Genomic DNA, 21,275 nt, shown 5'->3' with positions numbered 1-21,275 from the left:
CATGTCTGAAGAGAACACATTTAGGGAGAAGAGCAAAACCTCAAGATCATCTGAATTTGTAAAGTCAAAAATTTGGGGAGATGGGATGGTGGTAAATGTAATTATCTAAACAAATGCATGACAGTAACAGTCATCAGAAAGGTGATATTGCATTTGGGTCTTGAAGGGTTTGAAATATTTATTACCTGATTAAATGCAGTAATGTGGTGATGTCATGAAGACTTGGTGGGAGAGAAATCTAGGATTTTGTGAAACACAGACTGAAGGCTAGGTCCTCCTAACATTCTTATACTGATTAAAATCTATTCTTATAGCCTGTAAATAATTGCAAAGAAGCAATAAACCTCATCTTGTTTACTCTACAAGATTTTATTCCAAAAAGTGGCTGTCATCGACACACTAAGCCAAAAACCTTACAAGATATAGATGATACAACAAATGACATGAGGGACCTACACTATTGGGCTCCATGCTAATGTTTGGAGGCAATGAACAACATGGAGAATGCAAGGGATAGGAAGAAATCATGTAGAACAAAAGGTAGCCCAAGTTTACTGTACTGACTACAAAACTGTCTGAGTGCCTGGGTTAATCATATATTGTGATCACCAGACCCACGGGTGGAGTTTGGCTAATTTCCTCCTCTTCATTTTGCAGTTGGGACCGGTTTGGGAGATATGTTGCTGCTTGTTCTGTCCACACAATTCCTGGACCTCTGTGGAGAGTACCATACTGCTGGTACTTTCGATTTTAAAATTTCATTAAATTATTTGTGGAAACCATTTCTGTTTCAACAAATTTTAAAATGACTTTCAAGAGTTTGCATCATTTTAAAGGGTTCTTGGATGATATAATTCTCTTGGATGATAAGAAATGTTGTTTCATGTGACCTGGCAGCCAATGACCTGGAAGCAGAATAGCTAGGTTAAGATTCACAAAGCTGTGTGGCGAGACACAGAAAACACAAACAAATAGTCTGTTTTGAGAAAAGAACAAAATAAATCAGAGAAGATATATTTGAAAGAAGGTCTATGTGTGTCTGTGTGTTTAATTTACTTGAACGGGGCACGGATTGTAATTTGAACAATTTTATTGCTACTACTTCAATTTTGCCCAAGTTGATTAGACCATTTAATGGGGTTTATGAATGGAGTCTTTGGGGCATCTCTGGTAGCAGGTCCCTGTAAATTTACCTAAGAAGGATCTGCAGAAGGGTGCCATTTGGGTGAGGATCACCTCTGATGGACTTGTACGGAATGGAGGTACCATTGCAGGAGACTCAAGTAACAAATCCATGAGAGAGAAAGTGAAAGATCTTACATTCTTACTGTGATGATTGTAATGAGGTCAGCCAGGATGGACCTCATGGAATATGAGTTGCCTGATTTGGGCTGTTAGTCTGGTCCCATCAGGGAACCCTAGCTGACAGCTATAAACAGGAGTGCCAGAGGTTCTGTTCACTCTGAGAGCTAGCTCTGAGGGAGCTGAAACAATGTCAAGAACTATGCATGTGCAAATAAAAGGTGACTTTGTGATGGATAGCAGCATCTGTGGAGTTATTTCACTTACATTCACAGTCCAGTTTGTGGACTGGATTTAGTACTGCCCACTAATGTGTTTGAAGGTGGACAGGGATCATAAAATCTAGGATCTCGCCTTCTTACCATTTTCCTGCCTGCACCCTTGACCTGACTTTTATGAAATTTTACATTGTATGGTGGGGGTACTGAACAGCCTGCATGCCTTTGGGTGTATTTAGTTATCTAAGGGCTTCATCCATCATCTGTCTCTATTTTCCTCAAAATAAAGGGAGGCAGAGACCAGGAAATCTTGGCAGCTCTTGCTGCACTGGCTACATTTGGACAAGGAGGCAACTTCCTTTGCAGGTCCTTCCACCCATTAGGGCCACACCCCATCCAAAAATCATAATTTCCCCTTTATAATGCTTCCAGCCACTCTCTTCCCCTTGCCAGGGTCTGACCCCAGTGAAATTCCATCTCACTCACTTTGATGCCTCGCTCTAGTGATGATTTTTACTTGGGCATCTCCTATAGTTCAAGTAGTGGAGACGGCTGTCATTTGGTGCTGTAGCAACAATGGGGCAATTCCTTGATGCAGAACACTCTGGAACTGAAGAACAGAAATTCCACCTCTGAACTATTAATGGTGAACTGATCGATGGGGCCCAGAAAATCCAGCATATGGTACCACATGTGTGCATTCTGCGATGTGAATTTTTCCTAACCTCATGAAGTAGAGTCGCAGGTAGATAGGATAGTGAAGAAGGCGCTTGATATGCTTTCCTTTGTCGGTCAGAGTACTGAGTACAGGAGTTGGGAGGTCATGTTGCGGCTGTACAGGACATTGGTTAGGCCACTATTGGAATATTGCATGCAATTCTGTTCTCCTTCCTATCAGAAAGATGTTGTGAAACTTGAACGGGTTCAGAAAAGATTTGCAAGGATGTTGCCAGGGTTGGAGGATCTGCGCTACAGGGAGAGGCTGAACAAGCTGGGGCTGTTTTCCCTTGAGTATCAGAGGCTGAGGGGTGACCTTATAGAGGTTTACAAAATTATGAGGGGCATAGATAGGATAAATAGACAAAATCTTTTCCCTGGGTTCGGGGAGTCAAGAACTAGAAGGCATAGGTTTAGGACGAGAGGGGAAAGATACAAAAGATACTTTTTCATGCAGAGGATGATACGTGTATGGAATGAGCTGCCAGAGGATGTGATGGAGGCTGGTACAATTGCAACATTTAAGAGACATTTGGATGGGTATATGAATAGGAAGGGTTTGGAGGGATATGGGCCGGATGCTGCCAGGTGGGGCTAGATTGGGTTGGGATATCTGATCGGCATGGATGGGTTGGACCAAAGGGTCTGTTTCCATGCTGTACATCTCTATGACTCTATGACTCTAGGTAATCTCTTACTGTAACAGCCATTCCACCAATAATTTATAATTCATACAAACCATAAGCTATCTGTTTATCAATGTTTAATTTATGTGTATTCTAGTTTGTGTTAAAAGAAGATACAATAAGTGGACTGTTGTTGGCAATTTCTTCATTAGGGGACATTTGGTTATTTTTATCTACAATTCTGCCACAGAAACCATAATACTATTTCATATGTTTCTAAACTTGGTTTAGTAGATGATCGTATTTTAATGATTGTCTCTGTATTTACGAAGAGAGGTTATGGTAGTTCAGAGGTGGCATTCAGAAGAGTATTCACTCACCATCATCCAACTCCTCTGGTCCCCTGAGCTTAAAGCTGTGATCCATAAAATACGCATATTCACACAAAAAATCTGGCATGGAAATAATATATTCATATCCAATGCACATGGATTATGTAAAATAGCATAATGTGAGACTGGAACTAATGGAGATGATTCATTCATAAAAACATGCAAATTATGTCTGAAAATATTTGCTGTATGTGAGCAAATGAAGCATTCTCATTCAAATTAGAAAACATTCCCTTTTTTTATAAGTTTTTTCATTTTCAGACAGATATTTAAAAATAAATATGAGTCTAGATATTAATTTGGAATTTGTGCTCATTTCTTCAGTAATTCAGGGGAAAATGTCAAACTGAGTCAATACAAACAGCAACTCAATTTAAAAGTGTTTTATGTGTCACTTAATAACTGCTTAAATGTCAAGGGTGTACTCATTTAAATGTTTTGACATTATGCTTTGATGTTTTTGACAGCTATTTTATTCCTGAACTTGTTTATTTCACCTTATATATGTTCAGAGCTACAAATTGGCATTACTGCATAAGATATCTGCAGGCCTTTTTAACTGACAAGTGTTAAACCAAGTTGAAAGTTTTAAGTAAGGAGCTCAAAGAATAGGAGCTTAATCTTCTTTAGGAGTTACACTGTTGACTGTAGGCTTAATACCACTAATAATGCACAAAATATAATTTAAATCAATTTTGTATTTTTACAAAAATGGCACTGCACAGAACCTATTCGGCATTTCACAAAAAATGTCTACTTCCTCACTTTTGTGATTCCGAAAGTCAAAGGTGTCAACTGTATATTCCCTTCCCCCACAGTTTCTACCTCCTTTCAAGGCAATCAAAATGGATAAATGTAGACAACCTACTATCAGTGTGAATGATTAATAGGAATTGATGTCAATGAGGACAGCCAAATTTAAGAAATACAATATAATAAATATCAAAAGTATGCTTAAATGAAGGAAAGCAATTACAATATATTCTGCAGCTTGGTGAAGTAAACCATGGTTGTGGTTTAAATAAAAAATACATCTATCCAACTGATTGCTTTGCACATACTGGTGCCGAAACAAAATTAATCTTTTGTCTTAATGGACGCTTTACTGCATTTGTATGCTGAAGTTTTCTCAATGAAATTATGTTGATCTTCATTACGCTTTATCTAATCACCACTTTTCCCAGTTTTATCCCTTGTTATATTCACAGCTTACAGCTGCCTCATTCAAAACCATCTGTTTTAACATGTGTAATTTATTTCACCATTTAATTAATTGTTTTATATCGGCATCTTCTTGGAATTAACTTTTCAAATATGAGTTACTGCAGTTTTAATGTTGTCATAATGCCAACAGGGGAAAACTAACACTATTTTGTTGATGTTTATAATGAATTCATTCAAAAGGTTCCACTGGGACATATTAAGTCATAATAATTAATCTAAATTACTAATGGGGGTTTGTTCTGATTTTTGATGAGAAAAATCATTTACAAAGAAGATTCAAAATGAGCAAGAAATCGCAGGAGGTGCTACTTTAATTGAATTTAGAATGGATAATCTCCCGCTAGTAACATTTAATGCTATGAGTTCGAAATACATTGACAGTAGAAGGAAATTTCTTTCAGCTGTACATTAATAAAGAAAGAAGTACATTATATTTCATTTATTAAAATAATTACAATTGTTTGCAGTTAACCATACCATATGATTAGCATCATCTGTACTTATCATAGGTGTTTAGTGCATGCAAATTGAATGCACAGCATGTTGACAGTTTCATTATAACATTTCACTAATATTCACTTTACCTGGAAGCTTGCTAGGAATTTTAAAATCATTGTGTCAGTTATAAAAAAATCAATAAAGCTTACCTTTCTAAAATATTGTCTCTCTCACCAATTCTCTGCCTTCCTTTGATGATTTTAGATCCTCGTTGGCTACAAGTCCATGAGCCTGGATTGTGTTCCAGTATCCAGTCATTATGGACCAATAGCAAGACCAGGCATGCTGCTGGATAAAGCAATCTCAAAAGCCCAACCTTTCCTGACCTCACCATTGTGTAATTTCAGCAAGGGTTATTGGATGGTAATCAAGAGGTGGGAATCTAATTTTCCCTAACCAACACCAATTATTATTATACAATTATAAATATACTTTGTAAATACAACTGGGAAATTTAGCACCAAAAACCTTTACTCAGTCATGCAACAGACCATGAATGAACAGAAACAGTACAACAAAAAACTAGAATTGCAGAAAAACCTAGATAAACTTACCCGAAGTAACAACACTGACAACACAGAAGCATGGATAAAACATTTATCGGACCGACCCTTAACAGACACTGAAAATTACAACTTCCAGGATGCAGACAAGAAAGATTTCTTAGCAGCTTTAGACAACCAACTCACAGAACAAACTATCAGACAGGTAGTCGCACCAACGTTAAGCAGGAAAAAAGGAAGGAAACACAGTCTATACACAAGAAAGGAAAGCACTAGAAAGACTAAAAAAAGACAAAAACATTGTTATCCTACCTGCAGACAAAGGATGCTTGACAGTCATTTTAAATCAAAGGGACTACATTGAAAAAGCAAACGCAATATTTGCAAATACCGACATTTACCAACAAGTGGCGATAGGCCGACCCCACAACTAGAGAACCGAATCACAGCCCTACTCAAAAAACTTCAGAAATCTTGAGAAGTAAATAAGACTGATTTCCAAAAAATGAAACCTGACGGATCCAACACACCATTCTTCCATGGATTACCCAAAATTCACAAACCAGGAGCCCCCCTCAGACTCATAGTCTCACTACCTGGAATGCCAGCTTACAGACTGGCCAAGGAGCCAATTGAACCAAAGACTAAAACACTTAGTAGAAGACTTATGCCATTCTATCCACTTCACCCAAGAAATCCTGAAGACCATCAAAGACACTAAGATAGAAGAGGATGAAATAATGGTCTCCTTTGATGTAACAGCCCTGTTCACATCAATCAACATCAACCTGGCCAAGGAAACACTGACTACACTATTAGAAGACCCAAAGACACATACACCAAACACCACCAACTTCATCAGCAAAGACATTTTCATCAAGCTAATGGACCTATGCCTTACCACCCACTTCACCTTCAACAACAAAACCTACAGACAAACCAACGGAACACCCATGGGATTTCCGATATTACGGTTCTTAGCAGAGACAGTAATGCAGAGACTGTCAACCATTCAACCCAAACTTTGGGTCCGCTATGAGGATTACACCTTTGTCATCACTAAACGAAACAAATTAGAGGAACCCTTCAAGATCATCAATAATACCCTTACGGGCATAAAATTCACTAAAGAGGAGGAAAACAACACAAACTGCCATTCCTGAATGTCACAGTAGAGTGAACAACCAATGGGGAACATCAAACCAGCACAGGATAACAACACATACGAACCAAATATTGAACTACGAAAGCAATCATCCCAACATCCACAAACGAAGCTGCATCAGAACATTATTTCCACTGCAGCACAGAGGAACATTGCAAAGCAGAGGAAAATCACTTATAAAGTGTTTCAAAAAGAATGGGTACCCAATGCATACAGTCCATCAATTTCTCAGCAACAAACCCAAACAAGCAGACAAAATGTGTCCAGAAACCCTAGCCATGCTCCCCTACATCAAAGACATCTCAGAAATGATTGTCAGATTATTCAGACTCCTTTGCATCATGGCATCCCACAAACCCACCAACACACTAAAACAACAGCTAATGAACTTGAAAGACCCTATACAGACAACAAGCAAAACTAATGTCATTTACAAAGTACAGTGCAAGAACTTTAACAAAGACTACTTCAGACAAGCAGGCAGAAAACTAGCCACCAGGATATATGAACATCAACTAGCCACAAAATGACATGACCCTCTCTCACTAGTATCCTTACATACAGATAAGGAAGAATACCACTTCGACTGGGACAATACATCCATCCTAGAACAAGCCAAACAGAGACATCCATGAGAATTCCTAAAAGCATGGCATTCCAACCGGAACTCTATCAACAAACACATTGACTTGGACCCTACTTACCACCCTCTGAGGCAAACAACCGGAAATGACATTGCCACATGAAATGGCATAATCACAGGAAATGACATCACCAGCCATCACCAAACATGTAAATAGAAAGCAGGAATCATCAGGAGTGCTTTGTCTGGAGGCTCACTGAAGATGTTACCTAGTATGGTGATGAAACGTCAGAAAATGAACCTTCCAGCTTAGCAAGTAAACCTACTTCCAGAACCTCAGCATGAGCTACAAATCTCCTCAAAACTCAATAATTATACAGCTTCAGATGAAATCAGTTTATGCAGCATGAGTCAAATGTGGAAACTGAAACTATCCCTGATTCCTCTGGCTGAGTCCCTGACTGGATAAGATCATTTGGCCAGGAATGGAGCAAAGATAAACTGTTCAAATAAATTGTGGTATGAAAAATGCACAGTTTTTGGTTTGTTCTACATCTACAGATACGAAAAGCAAAACTTATGGAATAAAAATAACACACTTTAGAGTGTTTTGGGAATTGGGAGAAAGTTATCAAAACCGCATACCTACTTTCTGATAAAAAGCCTGCATTATAATATTTTATTTAATTCAAATGAACAGACATTTCTGAATGAAATACAATAATTTTACTTATAAACAGGCCTGAAATACATACAGAACAACATCGATTATTTGAGGAGTATTTTGTTAGGATAACTAATTGTTTGGATAATTGATTATTCGGATAACAGATAATATTTTTACGGGACCTTGAGATCTTGATCGGATAATCCGAAATTCAGATAATTGACATTCGGATAACCAAGGTTGTTATGTATATACAAGAATGATTTGTTGAAACTGTGTTCTTCTAGGAGACCTTTTCCATAAGGAATGAGAACTGGGAATTTACTTCACCTGGCTTTCTGTTCACTTTAACTGATGGAAAACTGTGAAAATAATATATAAAGTCCTCTCATTGATACTGGTAGGCAAAGCTTCTGTGAAGGCTGGAATTTTGTAAAATCAGTTCTTACATACAATCAATTTTCAAAGATGAGGAGAATTAAATGTTATATAAAAAAGATCATGGTGATGCAGGAAGATGAAAGGTAATGGCTGGATCAGAAGGAAAGGCTTCTCCAAAGAAAACTGTTGACGCAAAGAAAGGCTTAAACCAATGGCAATTTGCAGGTTTAACTATGTAGACTGTTACAGGGCGACAGTAGATGTTAAAGGGATTGGAGTTGTTGTTAAATAGGGCAGGAAGTTCAAGGGACATTTATGATGAAGTGGTAGTGTCCCTTTCTCAGAGCCAGGAACCCTAGGTTCAAGTTGTACTTGTTTCAGAGATTTTAAAAATCATTAATAACATCTATGAGCAGGTTGGTTAGAAAATTGCTCCATCAAGAAGTTAAAATTACTAGAGAGAATAGCATAATGAGGAGCTTATTAAAAGTCAATCAGAATTGGACTTCTAAATTCTAAAAAAATCTTAACTGGGATTTTCTCTCAATCAGCTTCCACCAAGTGAGGTACAAATACCTTTCTAATGAATGAATTACAAGTTGGCTGCAGAGTGGGAATGGGAATTCAAAGTACTCAGACTGGCAAAATATTTCAAGAAACGGTTGGAGGCAATGGATACTGCAATGGCTATGGGCCCTGACAACATTCTGGCAACAGTACTGAAGACTTGCATTCCAGAACTTGTTGCTTTCCTTGCTAAGCATTTCCAGTATAGTTTCAACATGGACATCTACCTGACATCTACCTGACATCTACCTGAGAATTAGCCAGTTTTGTCCTGTATACAAAAACCAGGACAAATCCAACTCAGCCAATTACCGCCCTAACAGTCTACTCATAACCATCAGTAAAGTGATGCAAGTATCATGAACAGTGCAATCAAGCAGCACCTGCTCAGCAGTATCTTGCTCAGGGATATCCAGTTTTGGTTCCATCAGGACCATTCAGCCGCTCATCTCATTACAGCCTTAGTTTAAACATGGTCAAAGTAATTCCAGAGGTGACAGCCTTTGACGCTCAGGCTGCATTCAACCAAGTGTGGTATCAAGGAGTCTTGGCAAAATTGAAATCTGTTGGTATCAGAAGGCAAACTTTCTACTGGTTGGAGTTGCACATGGCACTTAGGAATATGGCATTATTGTAGGAGTGAGTCATCTTAGCTGCAGGACATCTCTGCAGGAGATCTTCGGGGTAGTGCCTAGATCCAACCATTCTCAGCTGCATTATAAATGACTTTTCCTCCATCAAGGTCAGAAGTGGGGATGTTCGCCTATAATTAAGTAATGTTCAGCATCATTCAAGACTTCTCAAGTACCAAAGCTATCCATGCTGAAAGGCAAGAAGGTCAGGACAATATCCAGGTTTGGTATGACAAGTAGCAAGTAACATTCATGCTACACAAATGCCAAGCAATCACCATCTAACCACTACCACTTGACATTCAATGATATTACCATTACTGAAACCCTACCATTAACATCTTTGGAATTACCACTGACCAGAAATTCAACTGGATTTGCCACATAAACACAATGGCTACAAAAGCAGGTCAGAGGTTAGGAATACTGTGGCAAGTAACTCACTTCCTGACTTCTCAAAGTCCATTATCTACAAGGCACAGGTCAGGAGTGTGGTTGAACGCTCCTCACTAGTCTGAATGTGTACAGCTCCAACAGCATTCATAGAATCACCAAGTCATAGAATCTGAATAGTGTGACATTAATTCCACACCAACCCTCCAACAAGCATCACATCCAGACCCACCTCCCTATCCTGTCCCTCGAACACTGCATATGTCATGGCTAATCCACATAGCCGACACATCCCTGGACACTATGAGCAATTTAGGATAGCTAATCTACTGAGCTGGATTACAGGTCAAAGCAGCTCTCTTGATTTGCAGCATATCCCCAAGCATTCATTTCCTCCACCAATGACACTCAGTAACAGCAAGGTGCACTATCTACAAGATGCATTGCAGAAATTTAAACAGCATCTACCAATCCACAACCACTTCCATCTTGGAGAATAAGGGCCGCAGATATGTGGGAACACCTCCACCTGCAAGTTCCCCTCCAAGCCATTCACCATCCTGACTTGCAAATATATCGCTGTTTCTTCAGTGTCACTGTGTCAAAATCCTGGAATTCCCTCCCTAAGGGCATTGTGGTCAACCTACAGCAGGTGGACTGCAGCATTTCATGAAGGCCGCTCATCATCACCTTCTCAAGTGCAACCAGGAACAGGCAATAAATGTTGTGCTCACATTCCATGAGTGAATTCTAAAAGCTGTGGTGTTCCATGAAGATCAGTTCTGGGACCACTGCTGATGACTATTTACATATGCAATTCAGATTTGAGAAATGATTTACAATTGAAAATTTTAAATGGCATCAAATAGAGAGTCGGGGTGAGGATAGAGTGCTGCCGGTATCATAGAGGAAAACTGTGACAAAATACACATCAGTAATAGATAAAAATTGCGGTAAATGACAAATAAACTTTTAAATAGTCCTGGTCATGTCATTACAGGAAGGGTGCAATTGCACTGGAACAGGTGAAAAGGAGAATCACCAGGATGCTGTCTGGAATGGAAAATTTAAGTGATGTGGAAAGGTTAGATAGGCTTGTGTTGTTTTACTTGGAGCAGGGGAGATTGAGAGGGCAATCTGATTGAGATGTACAAGATTATAAGAAGCATGGATAGTGTGGATCAGGAGGAGATGCTCCCCTTGGTTGAAGGATCAGTCCTGAGGTGACATAGGTTCAGGTGAGGGGCAGGACGTTTTGGCGAGTTTTGAGGAAAACATTTTTACCTTGATGGTGGTGACAGTCTGGAATGCATTGTCTGGGAAGGTAGTAGAAACATCATAACATTCAGGCTATGGGCCAAATGCCAGTAAGTGGGATTAGGTTAAAGGTCAGGTGTTTTTCATTTGTTGGTGCAGATTCAATGGGCCAAAGGATCTCTTCGGCACTGTATGATTCCATGAACTTTAGCACAAGTAGAAACCATATGGAGGCCATACACTTATAAAAAATACACAGAAAGGAATCTAACCAACAGCCCCTTACATTCAATGTCATTGCCATCACTGAATCCTCCTCCTACGTCCACCACATGAACAACATCCTCGAGAGTGCCATTGACAAGAAATCTAACTGCCACACAAATTCTGTGACTAGAAGAACAAGTTCATATTTTGGGAATTCTGCAGAGAGAATCCCAATTCCTGTCTCCCTGTAATCTCACTATCATCCACAATGAACAAACTAGGAGAATGTTGGAATAATTTTCATTTTCATGGATGAGTCCAGCTCCATCAAAACAAATGAAACTCAATACCAATCTGCTTGATTGGCATGCACTTCAAATCAAACATTCATAACCGCTGCCAGAGATTGATCATGACTATCATTTGAACCATAAACAAATTGCACAAGTTCAATTTGCCAAAGTTCCTTCTGTTACAACATGGCAGCGAACCCTTCTGTTGATTAAACCAACACTCAGAAAAGCTCACCTCACCTCATAATCGGTTAAAATATAATGACAGAGAACTCTTAAATTCCACTGTCTAAAGAAAATAAAGAAATAAGTGAATATTAAAGAACAACTATGCACAACTCTAAGCCTCCCTTTCTCTTAACTGCTTATTATCTGCCTCCAACTCTATAAAAAAACACTTATTAAAATTACATCAACTTAATTTCAAAACCATTTCAAAAAAAAATTCAAACTCAATTGGATTAGTATCATGGGGCATAATATAAACTGATTGACTAAATTTGAATTGTCAGAACAGAAACCAATTCAGGTATCTGTTTCACACCCAAATGCAACACATTTTCAATTTTCCAGGACACTCTGGGACTGCTAGTCAGTCATATGACTTGTGATTGTATGCTCTCAATGCAAAACAGTATTCACTCTCTCTTACAGGTACAGTATATGCCTTCAACATCATAACACTTTTCAAGCACATAATCTGTGCCACAAGAAAAACAAGGGCCACAGAGATCACCTATAAATTGCCTTTCAAGTCACACACCTTTCTGACTGAAAATATGCCACTAAACCTCCTCTATCACTCATTCAAGCTCATGGAATTCTCTCTCTAACAGCATTGTATGTGTACCTTCATCACACAGCTTACAGGGTTTCAAGAAAGTAGTTCACCAGAACCTTCTCAAAGGTAAATAGGAATGGTTAACGAATGCAAACCTTCCTAGCAACCCCCATACCATATGAATGGATGGAAAATGGTAAGAAAAATGGACAGAGCTAGGGTATAGATAAATTATTAAAATTCATAATGCAAGTTAATAAGACCATTAAGAAATTGCGGGGATCGGAGTGGGTACCTTTGCTGTTTGTGGTAATATAAATGGTATATGTAAATGTGGTATATATAAATATATTAAACACAGAAGGGTTGATTAGTAAGTTCGTGGATGTTATGAAAATTGGTTGGGTAGTATTTGGTAAGGTGCATAGCCTTAAATTATGGGAGGATTTAGATGAGCTGGTCAAATGGGCTGATTGGTGGCAAATGGAATTCAGTTTGGATAAGTGTGAAATTATGCACTTGGACGGGACAATTAAGGTAAGGGAATATGGGATGAATGTTAGGACCCTGGAAAGCATTGAGGATTAGAAGGAACTTGGTGTGAATGTCACCTGGTCCCATAAGGTAGTGGGAACAGTTGATAAAGTGATTAAGAAGGCATATGGGATACATGTCTCTATTGCTTGAGTTGCAGAACAGGGGAGTAATACTGGAACTGGACAAAAAATTGTTTAAGCCACAATAAGAGTAGTCTATGCAGTTCTGGAATCCACATTATAGGAGCAAACTGATTGTGCAGGAGAGGATATACCAAGATGTTGCTTGAGCCATTTTTGTTATGAAGCAAGATTGGATAGACTGGGGTTGTTTTCTTTGGAGCAGATGAGAGGGGACATGCTTGAGGTGTGTCTAATTATGAGGGGCATAGACAGGTAGCTAGGAAGGTGGAGGGATCAATGAATGGGAACATACATTTAAGGTAAGGGGCAATAGGTGTAGGGGAGATGTGAGAAAAGACTTTTTAACCCAGAGGGTGATGGAATTCTGGAACTCACTGCCTGCATGGGCTATAGGCCAAGTGACGGAAAATGGGATTAGAATAATTAGATGGTTGTTTTGGACTGGCACAGACTCAATAGACCAAAGGGCCTTTTCTGTACAATAGACCTCTGTAACTCTATAAACCCCCCAAAACATTGTACTGAGATTAATTTCTAGCACAACAATACTGAAAAGCAGAATTCCTATACTATCACATCTTCTTTAGACCATGACTGAAGGAAATGAAGGAAGTGCAAAATAGGTTCATGAGAATAATACAAAATCTGAGAACTTACAATGAAATGGAAAAATGGACTGACTGAGGTTGCGTTCTCAAGAAAAGAGAACACTGAAGGGTTTCCTGATTACGATCCTTAAGTTAATGAAAAGATTTGATGAGATAGATATTGAGAGTGTAATCTTGTGGTGCAGTGAGAAGCTCTGGTTTCAAGTCCCACTTCAAGACTTGATGGCTGTGCATGTTGAGTTCATAATTAATAATAATGCATCATTCATAATGAAAAAACATGAAGTTTTTAGGATGAATCATTTTCTTGAACATCCTTAAACATGTAATACAGGAACATGGGTCTATAATTGAGTGCTAGCTGGGAAATATATTTGAAAGTAGTTATAATTCTAAACTTGGCTACAATATTCAAAATTGAACTCAAAAGCTGGTAAGATTGTAAGTACATAGGTAGTGATAGAGAAACTTTCAAGAAAATGAATTCTTTCTTCTGTTATTAACATATCATTACCTGCTTCTGAGAGGAAGAAGTTTTAAAATATAAAGAAAACATTTCCTTCATAAATTATGACAGAATTGAAATGAATTGATTTGACTAAATTTCCTTACCATATAAAACAATCATGCAACCTTTGCAGACTGCAAAATACCTGAAAATGTATACAAACAAATATTTTCCAGGCAAAATTCCAGAATCCTAGAAAATATGTTTTAATGCCTTTAGCATGTGTTACCCCTTTAATTTCCTCCAGTATTGGTGAATAAAATTGGGTGTACTCATATCTCACATTTCAAGTCAATGTCCCACTGTACTTTCATTATAAGCATATGTCATTCAAGATCATTAAGTTGTCAAGCTTGTTTGAACAGCCTATTTTTGCAAGTTTCTCAAATTAATATGCATTGCTCCCAAATTTCATATTGGCATATGTATTAGTCTCTGTCAATAAAACACCATAAAACAAAATATCTCCATGGCAATGAGGTGCTGTGATCAGGAATGAAGCAAATGCCAGATACAGTACCGAAAAGCATAGATTTTCATTGCTTACCCCAGTGTTCCAACTGGTAATGAAGAAATAGCTTACTCACATTGAACTGTCAATATTTTACATTAAAATACTTTAAAAAAAAATTTCAGATTCAGAATCATATTGAAAATTAGGAAAACAAATTTCTTAAGAGTGCAAACTGACCAGCAGCAGATCTTTCTCCAGGACTGTTCGTGATTATTACTTTTTACTAATTATCCTAATACACAGCAACAATGGTGGACCACATACAAAATCAATTTCAATCTTTTGGGTTGGAGAAATAAATTCTTACCACTTTTGTCTTGTCAACAGATTCCTTCTCTTCTTTGGCCTTTTTCCTTTGATCATGTGAAATTTCTTCCATTTCCTGTCCCAAATAACAAGGCATAATTTAACAAAAAATGTTCATTAACAGGAAATATATTACTAGTTGGTCTTTTTGTATGTTTTGTCATTTAAATGATACAAGATCATGTTTAGAATACGAAAACAACTCAAACAATTTGGAATTGCATTGACTGTTGTCATCTGATGTAATTTATCAGTTATTTGTAGATTTGAAACATTTTCATAATGTTGTAGGCTAAGACCAAGAAGAACCTTGAAGAAACGATTGAGTTAACATGGAGTTCATGCTGGCACTGAATGGCAGAACAGTGTTCAGGGTCCAGAAGTTTACTCCTGTTCTTATAAAGTTGCATTGATTATCACTTACGTCCTGTTGATTCCATGGGCAGAGTTTCTGATTAGGGGCCAAGACCCTGACCTAGAGTTCAAATTCAGGACCCAAACCTGCACCATGTCAGGAATACTTACCTGACAGTGATTTTTTTTTTTGGTATTGGTAAATTAATGACCAGAGGATGTGCTGGCTGTCCAATTAAGGAAGGTGGGTGGCTTTAGAAGCTGGATGGTCAATAAGAAGCTCTCTAGCACTGAAGGAGCTGTGGCCTATAGTTTCAGGTAAGAATGAAAAACCAGGGCTCCACCATTTCTCAGTAAGACCATAATACACAGGAGCATTCAGTCCATGGAGTCTGCTCTGCCATTCAATGAGATCATTGCTAATTTGGTAATTTTCGACTCCAATCTCCTGCCTTTTCCCTATATCCCTTGCTTCCCTTGCTAAGTAAAAATCTGTCTATTTCAGCCTTGGTTATACTTAATGTCCCAGCCTCATCAGTCCACTGCAGTAAAGAATTCTGCAGATTCACACCCCTCAGAGTTGAACTTTCTCCTCATCTCTGTTTTAAAAGTGCAATCCCTGAACCTCTGAGATTATGCTGTCTGATCCAAGATTTTCCTGCAAAGGGAAACAACTTCTCTGCATTTACACTGTCAAGCTTCCCAAGAATCATACAGAACCGAAAAGAAATGCCCTCAGCTGGAAGACCAAGTAAATATGTCAGCTGCATATGTGGAAGGGTGGGGTTTGGTTGTGGTGGGCATAAAAGCTATCTTGGCATCTAGCCCACTGGTCTACCACTGGGATGTTGCTTCCAGGCATCTGCCATACTACTAACCCCACAGAAGGTTGTCTGTAAAGTGGCCTTATTAGCCAGATAATTGAGTTAACAAGCTTTCCACCACTCACAGATAATGGTCTGGAGTTGGAAGCATGACTGGGAAGCAAAATACTGGCCAGTGTCAGGAAATTCCATGCTCTCCACGTTCATTCCTGCTCTCCCATACTGACCCATATATTTGAACTGTTGCACAAAGGGGAAAACTCATAGCAGATCAAATTACTATATAGGTGGATGACTGTGTTCATTGTAATGCTTCAGTCATCGAGGGAAATTAAAATTCAGTATATAATTTTCACATTATCATTAGAACATCTGGTTGCAAGGTATCACAATCCTTTATTGTGGTTCAGATGCTTCAAATTATAAGTATTAGATATACCATGACCTTTAATTTACCCTAGAAATATCTACACAGTCTATTAACAGTTTAAATTCTGGATAAATTTCTTTTCATCCCTGAAAAAAATTGCCAAGGTGACTGAGAATTTCTGGCAACAATTTAAAACCTACATACATTTTAAACTGTCAGAATCTCACTTTATCTGCTGTTGGTCAGTGATAGTTACAAATATATTGTGCTATTTAAAGCATTACATTTCCACTAAACATTACATGGTAATACAGGACAGTGAAAATATTTCTAATGCAACAGCCCCTAGGTGGCATCATTGTGCTACAATTTTTTTAAAAAATTTGAAAACAATTAAAATATTAAATTCATATATTGTGCAGAAAGAATTAAATTGGGCAGCTAATGGTGTATGGAAGACTCACCACTCAGAATGACAGGCCAGTAACTCATGAATGGCACCAATGCAAATTAGTTACCACATCCAATGTCTTTCAGTTTACATTTCCGACACCAGTTTTTGCCATCTCACATCCTTTACAATGAAATTCAAATCAAGAGAAGCTACAGAGGATTTTACAATGCCTACCTGCTGTTAAATATAATGAGATTATTTTTTGAACATGACTTTCCTATAGCAGGTTTTGGGCTCACATACAGTCTGGTGAATAAAGGACGCTTCTTAAATAGCTTAAAGACATTGTACAGTAAACAGCGCAATCTTCCACAGACACAAGCTTCCAGCTCACACCATCTCTCAACACATCCACTGTCAATCATCGACCACACTACATTACCAAACATGGAATGGATGCACGCACATGGAAAACCAGGCTTCAATCTGAATAGAAAACCCATTATTTCTGTTGCTGTGAGACGTGAGATGATATTACGTGATATATTAAAAACTGTTTGCTTTATAAATCAGAATGAATACCAGTTGCTTTAGTTTGACTGGATAGACAGCAGGTGATAAAGCCTTGCATTTTAACGACAGAATTTAAATTTGAAAGTGGGACTGGAAGCAATTTAATAATAGCTGCAGTCAGTCTTCAATAAACTCCATTCTGAGTTAAGTGTTCACCAGCTGACAGAAGCACTTGGCTATCTCTTTGTACTTCAGTCAACTCTCCATTCACTGGTTAAGAAAGCACTGGAAGGTTCGATCAGCACATATAGCTTGGCAATCAATCCTGTGGGGACTGTAGAAATATAACCCCTGAAATGTGACTGGTCAAGGTGAATAATCCAGGTGGTGATAAATGGATACCCTGAAGCATAACACAATTTCTGCCACATGCATAAGAGACATTTTTATGGGATTTTCCTTTCTTTTTTGAAAGTTGAACCTGTAGTTATTTTCTGCCCTGATGTGAATTTGTCACAGTGAAAGCTTTGCAGTATATATGAAAGCAGGGGTGAAAAGGCTAAAAGTGCACCTTTAGTCCAAAGTGCATGGGAGTATTAAATTTTAAAGATTTTATTTCCAATCAGCACACTGTTTAAACTATTGAAATATGGATATTGAATGAGGAGTCATTTTACGATCCTGCTAAATTTAGAACAAGTTTATTGAAGAAGAAACAAAAATATAATTTCTGAAAATGGGTCATAGACAAATAGCGAGAAGTGAATGAGAAATCAATAGAAAAATGAGTTCAAACTAAGAATTAAGGTAAAGAAAGATTAAAGTTTGAATCTCAGGCTGATTGATTTACATTTGTACAGTACTTCACCGTACCTCTCGAAAAGTCTCAAGATGTTTCCATATGCAGTTAAGTGCTTTAAAAGCAATTGTTGTATTTATATACTGCTTTTCACAACTTCAGAGACTCCTAAATGGATTTTCATCCAAAAAAGTATCTTTTTGACTTATCGTAATAGTAATGCAAGAAACATAGAAACCAATTTGCGCTCAGTAAGCTCCCACAAACAGTGACATAAATGATCATATAATTTGTTTAAGGGACAGCAATTGAGGGATAAATATTATAGATGAACACAACAGCAATTTTGCTGAATGTAAGTCTACCTAAATATTACTGGGACAATGATTGGTTAAGGGAGGAATGTTGATCAGTTTTCTCATTTTTGGGATTTTTAACACCCCTTGAACTATTGCAAGAAGTGTCAGTTCAACGTTTTCTCAATACTACCATCACAGCTTCACAATGTCAGTAATTTCTGAGTAAAAACAAAATCACATAACACTAGGTTATAGCCCAAAAGGTTTATTGAGAAGTACTAGCTTTCGGAGCGCTGCACCTTCATCAGGTAACTGTGGAGTACCACTGTGAAACAAAGAGAGGTCAACAAAAGCAGGAGGCATTGAGTATGGGAGAGAGTGGAGATGGTAGAGAATGACTAAATGGTTAATCAGGATGAAACAAGTAGCAGAAAGCTGTAGCAGGTGTTTTGACAGGGTGATTGAAAATGGAAAAGGGTAAGAAGAAATAAACAGATGTTTTTCTTCTGTCCTCATTCCAGAGGGTACAAAATCACTCCAGAAATTGTTACAAATCAGATGGTGGAAGGGATGAGTAACTTCACAAAATTAGAATCTCCAGGAAGTGGTACTAAGCAAACTGATGGATGATAGGATGACAATTGTCTGGATCCAGATGGGAGTGAAGACATAGATAATAAATGAGTTGATGGCATACAATTGGCAAGAATCTATATTGTGAAGATATAAGGAGTGTGCAGATGGATATCAATAGATTATATGAGTGGGGAAAATTGGTCAGCTAAGTAAGGTTAATTATTGGTAGAAATGGTGCCAATTAAGATCTCATTCATATTCCATTTGCCAACATGGTCAGGCCACATTGGGTTCAGCAATGTGTAGGTCAATGTGAATGGCTCAATGTGGCAATGGGCTGGAAGGTAAACTGTATCAAAAGATGCCAGAATGTACTGGGAACATTGTAGGGGAAAGGAGATGTCTGTAAAGTGGTAGGGAGTTGGTTGGACTGTAATTAAAAAAAATGTATTTTTATGATGTCAGTGACACCAAAATTCATTATTGGAATGCAATTAAAAACACATTTCAGCTATACCATGTCACATGTCCACTCAGATTGAGACTCTCAGAAAAGTCTATCCAGGAAAATCTGTCATTTCTAAATGGTCTCTCTTGTACCCAGCTTAATAACATTTATCCATCATCTATTTCTTCTTCCATTACCTAAAATATAATACAAATTGGTTTTAAAATTCATTGCCACGGTTCAGCCAACTTGCATTTTCTCCTGTAGTTCCTCAACTCCCTTGAGTTTAGTATGATCTATGAATTTTTAAACTTACATTGCATATCTAAATCTTACCTCCAAAAGACCCAGGAGAAAGTGAGGTCTGCAGATGCTGGAGATCAAAGTTGAAACTTTATTGCTGGAACAGCACAGCAGGTCAGGCAGCATCCAGGGAACAGGAGATTCGACGTTTCGGGCACAGGCCCTTCTTCAGGAATGAGCAGAGAGTGTTCAGCAGGAGAAGATAAAAGGTAGGGAGGAGGGACTTGGAGGAGGGGAGTTGGAAATGTGATAGGTGGAAAGAGGTCAAGGTGAGGGTGATAGGTCGGAGTAGGATGGAGGCGGAGAGGTCAAGAAGAAGACTGCAGGTCAGGAAGGCGGTGCCGGGCTGGAGGGATCCGGCTGAGACAAGGTGGGGGGAGGGGGGATGAAGAAACTGGTGAAGTCCAAGTTCATCCCCTGCGGTTGGAGGGTTCCCAGTCGGAAGATAAGACGCTCCTCCTCCGACCGTCGGGTTGTTGTGGTTTGGCGGTGGATGAGTCCAATGACCCCACTGGTCCTCACCTACCACCCCACCAATCTCCATGTACAGCGCATCATCCGCCGTCACTTCCGCCACCTCCAAACAGACCCCAGCACCAAGAATATATTTCCCTCCCCTCCCCTATCAGCTTTCCGTAGAGACCACTCCCTCCGTGACTCCCTTGTCAGATCCACACCCCCCACCGACCCAACCTCCACTCCCGGCACCTTCCCTTGCAACCGCAGGAGGTGCAACACTTGCGCCCACACCTCCCCCCTCACTTCTCTCCAAGGTCCCAAGGGAAACTTCCATATCCGCCACAGATTCACCTGCACCTCCACCCACATCATCTACTGCATCCGCTGCAGCCGGTGTGGCCTCCTCTATATTGGGGAGACAGGCCGCCTACTTGCGGAGCGATTCAGAGAGCACCTCTGGGCCACCCGGACGAACCAACCCAACCAACCTGTGGCACAGCATTTCAACTCCCCCTCCCACTCCACCGAGGATATGCAGGTCATTGGACTCATCCACCGCCAAACCACAACAACCCGACGGTCGGAGGAGGAGCGTCTTATCTTCCGACTGGGAACCCTCCAACCGCAGGGGATGAACTTGGACTTCACCAGTTTCTTCATCCCCCCTCCCCCCACCTTGTCTCAGCCGGATCCCTCCAGCCCGGCACCGCCTTCCTGACCTGCAGTCTTCTTCTTGACCTCTCCGCCTCCATCCTACTCCGACCTATCACCCTCACCTTGACCTCTTTCCACCTATCACATTTCCAACTCCCCTCCTCCAAGTCCCTCCTCCCTACCTTTTATCTTCTCCTGCTGAACACTCTCTGCTCATTCCTGAAGAAGGGCCTGTGCCCAAAACGTCGAATCTCCTGTTC

At 39.2% G+C, this 21,275-nt stretch overlaps 1 protein-coding gene across 9 annotated transcripts in view; it reads right to left on the bottom strand.

Moving 5' to 3' along the window:
* tnrc6c1 (trinucleotide repeat containing adaptor 6C1) overlaps positions 1–21,275 on the bottom strand; it is a 693,384-nt gene that overhangs the window by 545,373 nt on the left and 126,736 nt on the right. For all 9 annotated transcript variants that reach the window (XM_088000550.1, XM_088000552.1, XM_043714631.2 and 6 more), the window contains one exon: positions 15,024–15,098. In XM_088000550.1, the coding sequence (XP_087856676.1) occupies positions 15,024–15,095 (72 nt within the window). In that variant the 5' untranslated portion in view covers positions 15,096–15,098. The remainder of the gene's footprint in view (positions 1–15,023; positions 15,099–21,275) is intronic.

This window comes from Chiloscyllium plagiosum, unplaced genomic scaffold (assembly GCF_037043375.1).
Source record: "Chiloscyllium plagiosum isolate Xiang-an unplaced genomic scaffold, Cpla_swu_hap1 HiC_scaffold_25, whole genome shotgun sequence".
NCBI lineage: Eukaryota > Metazoa > Chordata > Chondrichthyes > Orectolobiformes > Hemiscylliidae > Chiloscyllium > Chiloscyllium plagiosum.
The sequence above is the reverse complement of the archived record's forward strand: the minus strand, read 5'-3'. Positions and strand labels throughout refer to the sequence as shown.